Below are 13,973 nucleotides of genomic sequence, written 5' to 3'. Positions count from 1 at the left end.
GATTGTTGCAACTCCAAAGGTCATGCACGATGGGGTCATCTATGCATTGAGCCTTAATTTCTTGAAGAATGATGATGGTGGGGTTACAAGTGGAGAGTACGTTTCTTGTTGTGGCTCGCTTGCGTTGGAGCCAATTCCTTGCCCATTCCAGGAGGTGATGATCATGGCTTCTTTGTTTTTGATACTCCCACTTTTCTGTCAATGCCAGGTAGCTGCCCTTTGTATACAACCCCCATTATATCAGTAAATTCCATCTTTTGCCTCCTAGTATCCTTGTTATACTTGTGCTTCTCTGACTGGAGCGCAGCAGCGAGCTGCTGTGAACATTCACCTGGCGAGGGAAAGATAATTTGTCCAGTCGAGGGGTCCACTGGGTACTGTTGTTGGTTGTTGGACTCGCTATGAAGCAGTTGTCAAGGATGACCCTTTCCTTTTCTGCTGTGTGTTGCACGAAGAAGGGGAGAGGCATTCTTTAGGTAGTCTTGATGTGAAGGGTGGCGGGGGGTTGGGTTAGGGGCACATGTGGTTGTGGGAGTGGACAACTCATTGCCGAACTGGTTGGGGGGGGGGGGGTGTGGACGAGGGGGAAGGAGTGGGGGAGTTCATGGTGGAAGGGGTAAGGCAGGGGGAGGCATGCTTTTCTGAGGTGTGGGGCAGAGTTAATTTTGGAAGGGAAAGTGCTTGTTGGCAGTGTGGGGGTTGACTTGTCAGGTGAGGGTGAAGGTTGGTGCCAAGCCTCGCCCGTGACTCTCCCGGTAGCCGAAGGAGATTGACTCGTTGGACGAGTATTGATGGTTGCGTCAAGGAGTGGTTGAATGATTGGGTTAGCTCCAATAAGCATTGATGGCGGTTGGCAGGGGCTGTTTGGTTGACTAGCAGGTATGCCAGTGTTGTCAGCAAGCTTGTTTGCGGCATTGGGGAAAGGATCAGCTTGCACAACAACTTTTGGAAAATTCCTTAAGCTATGTGGAGAGCAGATGAAGGGGATAGGAGGTTCTGTTAGGTGGGATTGGGCTATGTTTGCAAGGTCAAATGGTTCAGAAGTGAGTGGCAGGGTTCTGTTTTAAAAATGGGTGGTATGTTAGGTGGGTATGTAGAGAGGGTTGGTGCAAGGTTTCAAAATTTGAATTTGAATTTGTGTGATGTGGAGGATGGGGACGATGTCGATTGCTCACTGGTTATACTGGTCCGTTTTGGCCTAGTATGAGGGTTGTCAATGACTCAGTGCTGAGTGACTGAGCACACTCAATGGCTTGGTTTTGTCTTCCCGGGGTGGTATCTCCATTGGACAGGCTTTGAGTTGTACTGAGGTCTTCGAAAATGATTCTGATCCAGCAGAAGAAATTCCCTGATACAAGCTTAAGGTATTGACTTCCAGTCTTGATCTGGTTTGGGAGGATAAAGATTCTGGTGTAGTCAAGCCTGGAACATTGATTTGTGGTGTTGTCTAGCTTTTGCAGAGTTCCAAAGGCTTCAACAATGTATACTATTGTCTGTCGACTCTAGGGTTCAATGGGGAGCCCCTTGATGGTGATCCATTGTCCATAGGAGCAGTCAGTGAGTGCAGGGTTCCAGTCCTCAATACTAAGTAGTGGTGAGCAGGAGTTGGTGGGAATGCCTGTAGCTGCAAGTTTATCTAAGTTTGGAAGAGAATGAGCTATTTCCTGGTTTTGATGTAGGAGTGGATAGGTGTGTAGGATAACTGGAGTTGGTTGGCAAACTAGTTGGATATGAAGTGGCCAGTGGTTTGGGCGGTCGTTGTTTTGACAACCAGGGCTTGCACTAGTTTTTCTCTCCCATCAGTCGAAGTGTGGGTAGGCAGGTTGACGACAATGTGCTTTTCCTTGCTCTCAACCATTGGGGGTGCAGAAGGGAAGGTAGATCCTCGCCATTATGGCGCCATCACAGCATTGGGTGATCTTACATTTTCTTGTGTTTTTGTAATTGAACACTGAGAAGTAGAAGACCAGATTCCCCGTCAAGAGCTCCCTAGTTGGGTGGCCGGGGTGATGTTCATCTTTTTTTTTTTTTTTATAAAATGTGATTTTATTAAGAGACCAAAAAGAAGGAGCTAACTCCTAACAACAAGAGATTGCAAGGAGGCTCCTTGCTTGGTTAAAACATCAGCTATAGAATTTGCTGATCTTGGGATGAGAGACCAAAAACAGTCAAATAAATTGACTATTTCCATGGTCAAACTGTTTGATGAAGTTGCACAAGCAATTGCCGAATAGAGATGAAAGATCGTTTGCCTTGGGTTTTTGCCGTTACACAGATTATCGTTCCAGTGCGGTCTGTAGATTGGGCAAGGAACAAGCTTGTATGTCCATACTTGAAGTGAGTGCTGGGTGAAAATGAGTCACCCTTCACTTCAAGGGGCTTAGAAAAAGGATCTGCTGTAGATTTTCTGGCGTTGTAGAACAGCTTGAACTTCTGTAGTGGTTAAGTCTGAATTTCTCAGAGGTCCTGCAAAAAGAATTAAGGGTGGATCCTTCATGATTTCTGGAAACTCCACCTATTCCTGTCGGTCCTTGGTTGCCTTTGGAGTACCTGCTTTAAATTTCATTTTATTCTTCCATTTGCTGGGGCCTTCCACTGAACAATGGCTGGCTGCTTGGAGCTCGAGGCAGTGGAGATCAGCTTTCAGCTGTTTCTGATTTGACCTCCCCAGAACTTGCTGAACTCTGTGAGGATCTCAAGAAATCACCTGCTTGCTAACTTCATCGATCAATTCATCCACAGTCTGGATTTCCCAAGGATGGGTGTTTCTGTCATAAAGCTTATCCTGAGGGATGCTTACCTGTTGGATGTGAATTGATTTCATTTTTAGCTTCTTGTGTGATTTGGAAATTTTGGGCTTTTTTTTTCTGTTTCTTGGGCTGTTTATTTGGCTGGCCTTTTCTAATTTGATTTCTCCTTTTCTTCATTTTTGAATGAATTTTTCAATTTTCTCAAAAAAGTGGAACTAGATGAATCTCCTGTTTCGTTTAATCTTCAGTTCTTGAAGATAGGAGAGTTGAATATCTTAATTCATAATTGCTGTCTCCTTTAAGAGACTAATGACAGATTTGGAGAAAGATTAGTTTGAGGTGCATGATTAAGCTATGATTGATCTTCTCTTGAGCTTTTGTTTTAATAAAATTTAGCATCATTTAAAAAAAAAAAAAAAACTATGATTGATCTATGTGAATGGATGATTTTAATTGACGGTAAATATGTTACATCTTGATGTTTCAAAAGATTTTTCATCCAATTTGCTTGATAAGTTACTTTTTTTTTGCCTATGTGTTGCAGGTGGAAAAGAAAAAGTTAGCTCAGATTTTTCTTATGCACTTCTTACATGTGTATAAGAACTGGCAACCTGTTGACTTCGAACTGGCATCAGTTGGTGGGTCATCTAAATTTTCTGGCTCAAGTGCCTCTTTGGGTATTGAGGATGTTATTGTAGGTTGCTCTGCTGGACATCCTGCTGAAGTTATTATTTTTCTCATTCGGGAAATTACTCGGATAACAGTTCTTGTTGCAGAATGTGAGTCTCTTGTTTTTCTGTCATGTTTGTAAAGTAATAATTCCTTTCTCACATGGTGCGTTTGCATCATCATAAAAAATGTTAGCTGTATTTGTATAATAGGTCACTAAGTTTTTTATTTCTTCGAGAAAATGATGAATTCATTAAACCAGAAACAAAAACAAGATTAGGCAGGCCTCCCCCTTACAAATAATAGGTCACTACATAGCCACTATTGGATGTTGTTAAATTTTTCTTTGAGTTGTATGGATTTGGTTGCAGCACAATCATCTGGGGATGTATCAGGGATATCGGTGTGCTTCGACGATGAAGGGTTGCATGTCTTGGATGCTTTGACAATTGTAATTCGTTCCATGCATAACCGCAGAGTTTTTGGTTACTATGGAGGGATGCAAAAGCTTACTGCACTAATGAAAGGTATGTCCATGTCCTTGCCTACCCTTGCCTCTGTTTCACTTAATACTTTCATTTCCTTGTGATTTTCCTTCTATTTCTTTTGGAGTTATCCATATAGCTGCCAATGCGGCAGATTGTCTCCTTGTTTGACAGAAGAAATTAGCTTCTGGATAGTTTAAGAAGTTTGCTTGAATTTATTATTTGTTGGACTTTCTTTGTGAGTACAAGTTATCATTTCAAAAAAAAAAAAACTTTGTGAGTACAAGTTTTGCTGTGTTTCATGCTGGTGAAACCAATTGGACAATTTTGGAGGGGCTGGGAGTTTTGCAAGGAGCATTTTTTAAGCCCCTGATGTCATGATAATCTGGGGGAGTGCTCCTCAGAGCCATCATGCATATTTCTTCAATATCATGATGAGGTTTGAAACTTGCCTAGATTGGGCAAGTTAATCTTCTTGGCATACCTTGGTCACATCCCGTGGTGTCTATGGCTAGAGTGCAACAACCGAAGATTCAATTCAAAATCCAGTACCCTGGATGGTACGACTTCCTATGTTGTGGGCTTAATCTCTAGCTGGTTGCATACCAAAAAGGAATTTGCCACCTTGTTGGGCGTTTCCCTCCGTGACAATTAGAGCTTGCTAGCTTAGATGGCGGGTCCTCACAAGATGCCGGTCATGGCTATTTAGGAACTGCTCCCAAGCGACTGCAACAAGCTCAACTTTGATGGCAGTGCGTTGGGTTGTCCTAGGCCGACGGGTGTGGGTGGTGTCTTTAGAGATAGTTGTAGGGATACTATTCTCTCTTATGCGGTGCCTGTTGGCATTGCCGACTCCAACACAGTTGAAGTGAGTGCCCTTCTTCATGGTCTTCAAATTTTCAAGAACCATTTTCATGGAAAGTTGCTTATTGGAGGAGACTCCAAAGTTGTCATCAGCTGGTGCTCCAATGAAAGCTCCCCCCCCCCTTGGCGCTGGCCTATTACTGATTTTATTGCTGACATTATGTCCACAATTCATTATACTTGAAATCACATTCCTAGATCAGCCAATTCCTTGGCTGATAAATTGGCTAAATTCGGAACCTCCCACCAATCTCTCATTGTATGGGAAAGCTTCCATCCCGTAATCTTGCTCTTTTGAGCTTTTGATTTAATAAAATTCAGCATCATTTCAAAATAAAAATAAAAATGATGAGGTTTGAAACACCAAATAAATTATTGTCTCGTTTGTTTCACTCTCCTATTTTTGTCAATTCTAACTGATGTAGTCCGTTGTAAGTGTGGTATGCATGAACCTTGTTATGTGAGGGAAACTTGTTGGTGAGGAAGCAATTTTTTTTGACAGAACAGGTTGTCTTTGGCCATTACTTCAGCTGAATGATTTACCAGAGGTGTGGATCTCGTCAAGTTCACATCCATCAATGATAGCAATGGAGGTTATTCTTGTGGCTAGGGGGAGACTTCCTGTTGCAAAAGCGAATGGCATTAAAATCTTCTACAAAAAGCCATGGCAAGTCCCATCTTGTATCTAGTCAAAAAGCACTTACTAGCATTGGTGAGCAGATATTTGTTGGTCCCTAAATGCCAGCAAGACACCAAATTGCTCGTATGTCTTGGCCAGTCCAGATTGATGGAGAACTCCCTATTTTCCACAGGAAGGACATCGATGGCCCTATTTCGCACATGATTAGAATTTCTCCTGCATACCCTATTGTTTCTCTAAAATTCAGAGAATTGTTGTACCACATGTCCTTTACAAGAGAGTCAATCATTTCTTGGACTTCCATCTCTTGGATGGTAACTAGTTGAGTTTGTTTGATAGGTTTGTGTTCGTTATGGCTGCTCACTTCCTAACACTACCAATTCCTCAGACATTCCATGATAAAATGATTATTGATCTATTCAGTAGGGTCTCTCAACTCCTTTAGCTGGGACGCTTGTTTTTTTTTTTTTTGAAATGATGTTGAATTATATTAAAAGGCTCAAAAGAGGAAGATTATAGGGAGGAAACCTTCCCATCGAATGAGAGATTGCTGGGAGATTCCAAATTTAGCCAACCTATCAGCCAAGTAGTTGGCTGATCTAGGAATGTGATTCCAAGTACAATAAATTGTGGATATAATGTCAGCAATACAAGCAATGATGGGCCTGTGGCACCGGGGGGAGCTTGAGCTGGAGCACCAACGGATAATGACTTTGGAATCCCCTTCGATAAGCAACTTTCCATGGAGACGGTTTTTGAAAATTTACAACCCAATACTTGGGGATACAAACGTCATTCCAACTAACTAGATGATATCTAAAAGTGTCGCTGGAGCTTCTCCGAAGGAACCTTCTTTTGATCTTGTCCATAATTTGGCAAATAAAGGCAGGTTAAGGCATGAAAGATGAGTAGTAGTTCGGAATGCCGGCTATACATGGCTTGAGGAGAGTGAATCTTCCTGCGTTGCTGAGAAGGCGACCTTTCCATGTGGCGAGTCGCAATTCAAGCTTTTTTACCACCAACATCCAAAGGTCCTTGCTGATATAGTCCGTGAAAAGAGGAAGCCTGAGGTAAGTTGTGGGGATGGAGGAGATTGAATAGCCCAATATGCTCGCCATGTCTGAGAGAGTCCAGAGTCAATGTTGAATACCAGCCTTCTCCCAATTAACCTTTTGCCCAGAAGCCAACTCAAAAAGGCTCAACACCGCCTTGATTCTTCTAATGCCATCCATGGTACCAACCCCAAAAATAATAGTGTCATTTGCATATTGTAAAATGGGAATCCTTTGGATCGTGCTCTAGGCCCGGATGGTTTCAATGGGGAATTCTATCGCTGATGTTGGCCCTTCATCAGAGATGACATTGCCTGCATGGTTTACTCGTTCTATCAGCATGACATCAGATTTAGGAGCATCAGAGCTTCGTTTATTGCCCACATCTCTAAAAAAGAAGGGGTAGAACTTCCATCTGACTTCCGACCGATCAGTCTCACCACCAGTGCCTACAAGGTGCTTGCACACCTCCTTGCCAATTGCCTCAGGTCGGTTCTCCCTATTGCCATTCATCATGGCTAGAGTGCTTTTATCAAGGGAAGGAATATATTAGATTCGGCCATAACATGTCTCGAGCTCATCCACCATTTTAAGGCTTTAAAGCTCCCCAAATTTATCCTAAAGCTTGATTTCGAGCAAGCATTTGACAGAGTTAATTGGAAGCTTCTGGACACTCCTGGGGATGATGGGATTCGGGGGAAAATGGCGCTTCTGGATTCAAAGTTGCATCTCCTCTGCAAGCTATTCCGTTTTTCTCAATGGAACGGCCTGCGGGTATTTTAAGGGATCTCGGGGAATCAGGCAGGGAGACCCCTTTTCCCCTTTGCTCTTCAATGTGGTAGCAGAATATCTATCCTCTTTAATCTATTCAGCCAAGAACTTGGGTTAGCTCCTCTCCACGACAGACTGTGCAGTCTTGATGTGTCGATCTTTCAGTTTGCAGACGATACCATTTTTTTTGGGGTTGGTACTATGAATCTTATCCGAAAATTGCATGTTGTTTTGGGACTATTTGAATTGGCTTCTGGTCAAAATATTAACTGGAAGAAAACCACCCTCCTAGGCTATCATATTGACTCATCTATGCTTTAGGGTATGGCTGACTATTTGGGGTGCTCAGTGGAAAATTTGCCAGTTACATCTCTTGAACTCCCACTCATTGACTCTAGGCCTTCGGCGACGCTTTGGTCCCCCCTTATTGAGAAATTTGAAAAGAGACTAGCTACTTGGAGGGGCAAGCTTTTATCTTTGCAGGGCGACTCACTCTCCTCAAGTCTTGGTTGGCAGGTCTGCCAAACTATTTATTATCCTTCATGCACTGTCCGGCCTCCGTTTGCTACAGGATTGACGCCATCCGCCGGCGTTTTCTCTGGAGAGGATTAGAGGATACCTTTAGATATCATTTGGTGAGTTGGAAGTATATTTGCATGCCCCAGAATCGAGGTGGTTTAGGCATCCAACCTACGAAGGAGATGAATAATGCCCTTATGCTCAAATGGATCTGGAATTTCAACATCAAGCATAACAACCTATGGGGAGATATGGTCAAATTCTATCTTCAACCTTTGGGTGCCTGGTGGAGGGAGGATGGTGCTATTCGCCTCCTATCCCCGATATGGAAATCAATTCAAAAGCTACTCCCAATATTCAAAGATGCAACTTCCTTTCACATAGGTAATGGAAGGACCCTCCTCTTTTGGTCGGATGAATGGTGCGGTTCCCGCCTCCTCTCCGAGGATTTCCCAGGTCTGTCTAGTGTGGCGAGAGACCTCTCTTGCTCCGTGGTCGATTCATGGAGAGATCGCTCATGGAGTCTCACGTTTCTCCGAGGATTAAATGATGAGGAAACTTCGACTTTTTGCTCTCCTCTCCAGACTCAATAGCATTACTATTCGTGAGCATGCAGTTGATAAACTGACATGGAAGCCCAACATTAATGGCCGATTCACAGTTGCATCCGCCTACTCTCATATCATAAAACAAGATTACAACATGCATGAACACAAGGCTAACCTGGCATGGAAGCTCTCAGCGCCTAGTAAAATCAAATTCTTCGTGTGGACGGCCATCAGAGAACAAATGCTCACCTCTGATAGCCTCCATAAAAGAGGCTACACAGCCCCCGATCGTACTTGTCCCCTTTGTGGTGTGTGCGACAAGATAGTCCAACATGTTCTCTTACATTGTGATTTTTCTTGGCAAGTCTGGATGAAGATATTTTAGTAGATTGGACTCCAAATGGGGCTACATCAAGACCGTTTTGGCACCCATGAGATGGTTATGGGGATCTGCCTTCCTAGGTTGGGCAAGATAATTTTCTTGGTATGCCTTGCGCGTGTCCCATGGTACCTATGGCTTGAGCGAAATAACTGGAGATTCAACTCCAAGGCTAGTACCTCGGATAATACTGCTTCTCAGGCAGTGGGCCTTATCTCGAGTTCGTTTCATACTAGGAAGGAGTTTGCCTCTCTATCGGGTGTTTTCCTTCGGGAAAATTGGGGTTTGATCGCGCTTATGGCGGGCCCCTGTAGGAATCCGGTTATGGCCACCTGGAATCCCCCTCCCCCCTTGCGATTGCATCAAACTCAATTTTGATGGCAGTGTTTTAGGCTGTCCTGGGCCGGCTGCTGAAGTGAGTGCTCTTCTCTTCGGCCTCCAAATCTTCAAAGAGCGCTTCCATGGCAAGCTGCTTATCGAAGGAGACTCAAAGACTGTCATCAATTGGTGTTCAAAAGATAGCTCCCCCCCTTGGCGCCACTGGCCAATCATTGATTGTATTGCTGACATTGTGCCATCCATTCATTGTAATTGGAACCTCATTCCTAGATCAGCCAATTCTTTGGCTAATAAATTGGCAACATTCGGAACCTCTCAGCAATCTCTCATTGTTTGGGAAGGCTTCCCCCCTTGTAATTTGCTCGTTTGAGTTCTCTCTTAATAAAATTCAGCATCATTCCAAAAAAAAAAAATGGGAATGTTGAAAGCGGGTGATGATTGGTTGAAGCCAACGAGCTGAGATCCTTTGCTGAATAGAACATGGAAGATAGAAATTCTGCCACAATGTTGAAAAGAAGTAAGGAGAGAGGGTCACCTTGTCTCAGCGATTTTGTGCCCTTGAAGAAGCTGCATATCGTGGCATTAAGGATGAGCTAATATGAAGCCAACGACACTCAACTCCTAATCCAAAATCTCCACCTCTTACCGAACCCCATACCACCCATCAAGTCATCCAACAAGTGCCAATTGACGCGGTTGAAAACTTTCTCCAAGTCGAGCTTATGAGCAATCCTTGGGTCATTGGAGCGGCTAAAATGGTCAATGAGCTTGTGAGCGGCCATGGTGGAGTCAAGAATGTTTTTTCCTTTGAGAAAAGCGCCTTAGCCGCGGTGAATTACACTGGGGAGGAGAGTCTTGAGCTGGTGCGCAAGAATTCTGGCGATAATCTTATATGTACTAGAGATGGAGACTTATTGGCCTAAAATCCCTCGGCTGCTCCACATTGGTCTTTTTAGGGATTAACACAATGAAATAAGCTCCAATGCTGCAGAAGGTGATTTCCTTGTCATAAAAATCTTGAATCTTAGCAGATATATCCTCCTTAATAATTGGCCAAGCTCTTTTGAAGAAATCTCCATTGAAGTCGTCGGGACCCGGGCCCTATCACAAGCTATGCCCAGAGCCGCCCACTCGATTTCCCCATGTGAGAAGGGATACTCCAGGAGGGACACAACTGCTGGGGAGAGGCGGGTGAAATGAAGGTGCTGGATTTTAGGTCTATTGTAGCATTCTTCCGTAAATAGATCTTTGCTCTTCTATCGAGTCCAGATCGGCAATCCGAGAGAGAAGAGAGTTCTTCTCAACACCCAGCAAAGCACGATGGCCGGAGGACCACTCCTTAAGTTTTCCTTTAAGAAACATTAGCTTTTGACAGAGCAGGAATTAGTTGAAGTAATTTGGTTATTATGGGGAGAGGTTGCTTTCAAGGCAGCTTCAAGATTCGGTGGTTTAGGTGTTGGTTGGACAACAAAGTTATGCAGGTTGTTTTTCTCAATGTGGACAAGGCAGCCAGGTTGTAAAATGAAAAGAATAAATGCAATGTTAGGCTTAGGATTTGGGAAGTCGTGTTCAGGGGATAGGCCTGTGTTTGGTGTCAAGGATTCAAAATTTGAATTTTGTCTTGGCGGGCTTGTGTTTTGGCTGGTTATGATGTGGCCGAGTGAGGGTAAGGTGGAGGGTTCCGAGTTATCCACTGAGTTACCGATTTCAGTCAAGTTCGATCTGGTTTGGGTCTCTCGTTTCCAAAATTCAAATCCTTGCTTCCTCTGGTGACCATGGCTCACTTCCAGAGTGATGGAGATAGTGAAGATTTCAGTTCAGCAGGAGAGGTTCAGAGAAATCTCAGTGATATCTGTAATGGTTGAACAGACTGGATAAGCAGTTTAGCAAGATAAAGTCTTCTCCTTGAACTTGTATCATTATCTAGCTTTATTAGAGTGCCGAATTTTTCAGCAATGGATTGAAAAACGTTGTCAATCCAGAACTTGATTGGGAGATTAGCAATCTTCATCCAGATTCCAGTAGGGGCAGAGTGGGTGGTAGTGTGCCATTTGTCCATCATAGTACATGGAGCTGCACAATGTTCTTTCCATGAATCCAGAATCATCTGACAATCCTCTGAGCAGAAAAGGTGGATGAGGCATCTGTCGTTCCTCAAAAAGGTGGCTGGTGGTGAGTAGACTAAATTCCAACGTTCATATATCTTCTTGTTGAGAGTATGTCCATCTCGGAGGCACCATCGTTTGCAACCAGAAAGTGAGACAAGTTCGTTCTCCCTTGCTCCAGCAGCGTGGTTGATATTTGGATGGTGAAGTGGTTTAGATTGATGGGAGGTTGGTAAGTAGAGGAGTAGGTTGGGTTTACGGGCTGTGGTAATGTTGGGGGATAGAGGTTTGGAGAAGAGTTTGTTGGTATTGTGGGGAGAGATGTGGGTTGATTTTATTAAATCGGAGTTTTTGAAGATGAGTTTAGAGGTGGGAATGGTTACATGTCTGTTGGGGCAGTAGTCGGTTGTGGAGTAGCTGGAAAGAAGGATTTCAGGGCTGTAAGAAAGCTTCTCCAATGAAAGCCATCATTGGTGGATTTTGGAATGTTGATTCCAGCAAGGATCTAACCATCACGGGCGTGAGTGATTTTGGACTCAATTCTTGAAGTGGAAGACACTGATGGAGAATTGAAAATCTCTAGTCCAAATATCCTTTCTGTGTACTCGTTTATCCTGGATACTGAATGAAGCCTCCATTTGCTTAACGAGTAAGGGCCCAATATCTCGTGCGCCTTTTATGAAGGAAGGACGGTCTCCATCTGTGACAGAGATCTTGAGTATTCGGCACTGCTATTATAGTAATTCTTCAATCCTCAAAAGTGGTTCCTTCATAGTAGAAGTTTATCTTCCTCTTCTTTGGTCTTTATGTTTGCGATGAGTTCTCTATACCATTTACCAATCTCGGTCATCCTCTTGGTCCACAACAAGCTGCAGCTTTTCACTGTCTCTAGCAAAACTAGTCTAATCATCCAACTTATCATTCTGATCTCCTCTTGGTCGATAAACTTGTGAGTTTCTGCTGTATTCATCTTCTGTCCGACGTTTGAGACTTCTGGTTCTTCCTCTGTTATGATTTCAAAGCGATAGTTCTACGGTAAGGAAGCACTCCAGGAGTACTATCTCTCAAAGCTCTAAACAACATTACCTCCTGGTTATCTAATCAAAAGTACTCCAATTTGAAGCTGGTTTCATAAGAGAAAAATGGGCTTTGATTGCCTCATTGGTTGACCCAAAACCCTCCTGGATTCAACAATGGCTCCCCCCCAGTTGGTTGTATTGAACTCAACTTTGATGGAAGCTTAATGGGGAATCCAGGCCTGGCTGAAATTGGGGGAATATTCTGCTCGAGCTCTGGTGCTCTCCTCCTCCTGTCCTTCGCTGGCCACTTGGTCAGGCCAATGCAATCACCGCCGAGCTCAGTGCTCTGGTTCAGGGTCTCAGAATCTTTAGAGACACTTTAACAGAAACCTAATTGTGGAGGGCAACTCTGTTACTGTAATTAACTGGGGTAAACCCCCCCCCCCCCCCCCCCCCCCCCCGCTGCGCTTGCGATACCTTTTCTTTGAAATTATGGAACTGCATCTGATATAATTTCTTGGAATCATGTATTGAGATCAGCCAACTTTTGGGCTGACTCCCTTGCTAGAGGAGTGTCTCTTTGGTACATGTTTCACAGTGTTGGTACATATGTCTTTAGTTTTAGAACTTGTCTTTGATTTCAAGGTTGTCCTTTTTGAATGATTTTGGTGTCTGGAATATATTTCATTAACTTATTTATTTATTTTTGCGTGCGTGTCTGCACATATTACAAAATTTTGTTTGGTAGATTATGATTATTCTGTAGTTTGTAACTGATGCAAGTCGTTGCGCAACTTTTAGTAGTTTGAGACTGTATCCTGAGAGAAGCTAATCAGCAGCTGCTTCTCTTATAGGAAAGGAGTTCACACAACCACAATTTTTTGGAGGCCTCACTTGTCTAACTGCGTCATTGTTTGATTGCATTTTTTCTATAGGATTTCGTTTTTGCTCTTTTGTGAAAAAGGCTTCTCTCTGCACCTAATTTTTGGAGGTTGTGCCCATCTTACCTTATCTTAGTCTAGGCCTTGATTACATGTTATCTATATATCATTTTTGTTTTTTTCTTCTTTTTTCCTTTTCTTTATCCCTTAGCTTGCCTTTCACTCTTTTCTTTTGATTAAAAATTCATATTATCACCTTTCAATATATTTAAAAATTATTTTCTTTAAGTGAAACAAGATGAGTCTAACCAAGTAAACTGAATTCTGCAGCTGCAGTTATCCAACTCAAGTCGCTGACCAGTGCAGTTGCCACTGATGAATATCTCTCATATACTGTTTTGGAGAAAGTGAGATTTTTGCAACAGATGCTACTTTCTGTTGTTTCTATAATTTTTGGCTTTATAGAGTTGAACCCACCTATGCATGAGAAAGTTCAATTACACAACAACAATGTCAATCCTTCTTCTACAAGTGAAAGTGCATGTTTAGCTGGCCATTCCAGCAGTACTAGTGGTGCCTTGTCTGAATCGAAATTGGAGTGGCAGCAGAAGGCAATTATATCAGTTCTTGAAGCAGGTGGTCTTAATTGGTTAGTAGGTATGCTATTCCCTTGTTGTATATCTTTCTACTGGCTGTGAACCAAGCAGACCAGTCACATTGACCATTTTTTTAAGTATTTTTCCTTTGTTCCTCCTCCTTCTTCTTCTTCTTCTACAACTTCTATTGCTGTTTCTCTTTTTGAATCTTAAGATGACGTATTATATATATTTTAATCAACATGTTAATTAATTGGCGGCATAGTGGCATAGCAGGAGCTGAGAATATCCTCATTCTTTCAGTATTTATATGTACAGTTGAGTGTTTATTGTATTGTGGATGAAGGAAATACCAT

The 13,973-nt window shown here is 43.0% G+C and overlaps 1 protein-coding gene across 6 annotated transcripts in view; it reads left to right on the top strand.

Moving 5' to 3' along the window:
- The window catches only part of LOC137953487 (BEACH domain-containing protein B), a 113,644-nt gene that overhangs the window by 4,983 nt on the left and 94,688 nt on the right, over nucleotides 1-13,973 (top strand). For 5 of the 6 annotated variants that reach the window (XR_011112384.1, XR_011112386.1, XR_011112382.1 and 2 more), the window contains exons 4-6: nucleotides 3,295-3,529; nucleotides 3,791-3,946; nucleotides 13,352-13,678. Coding sequence is in view for 1 of the 6 variants with exons in the window: in XM_068800910.1 (XP_068657011.1) it covers nucleotides 3,295-3,529; nucleotides 3,791-3,946; nucleotides 13,352-13,678 (718 nt within the window). In the remaining 5 variants the exon portion in view is untranslated. The remainder of the gene's footprint in view (nucleotides 1-3,294; nucleotides 3,530-3,790; nucleotides 3,947-13,351; nucleotides 13,679-13,973) is intronic. The other variant, XR_011112385.1, reaches the window with a different exon arrangement.

This window comes from Aristolochia californica, unplaced genomic scaffold (assembly GCF_029961685.1).
Source record: "Aristolochia californica isolate CCGP_79_NKW_82.1479 unplaced genomic scaffold, dmAriCali1.0.hap1 SCAF_16, whole genome shotgun sequence".
In the NCBI taxonomy this organism is placed as follows: Eukaryota; Viridiplantae; Streptophyta; class Magnoliopsida; order Piperales; family Aristolochiaceae; genus Aristolochia; species Aristolochia californica.
Note: the sequence above shows the minus strand (reverse complement) of the source record. Positions and strands in the feature narration are given on the sequence as shown.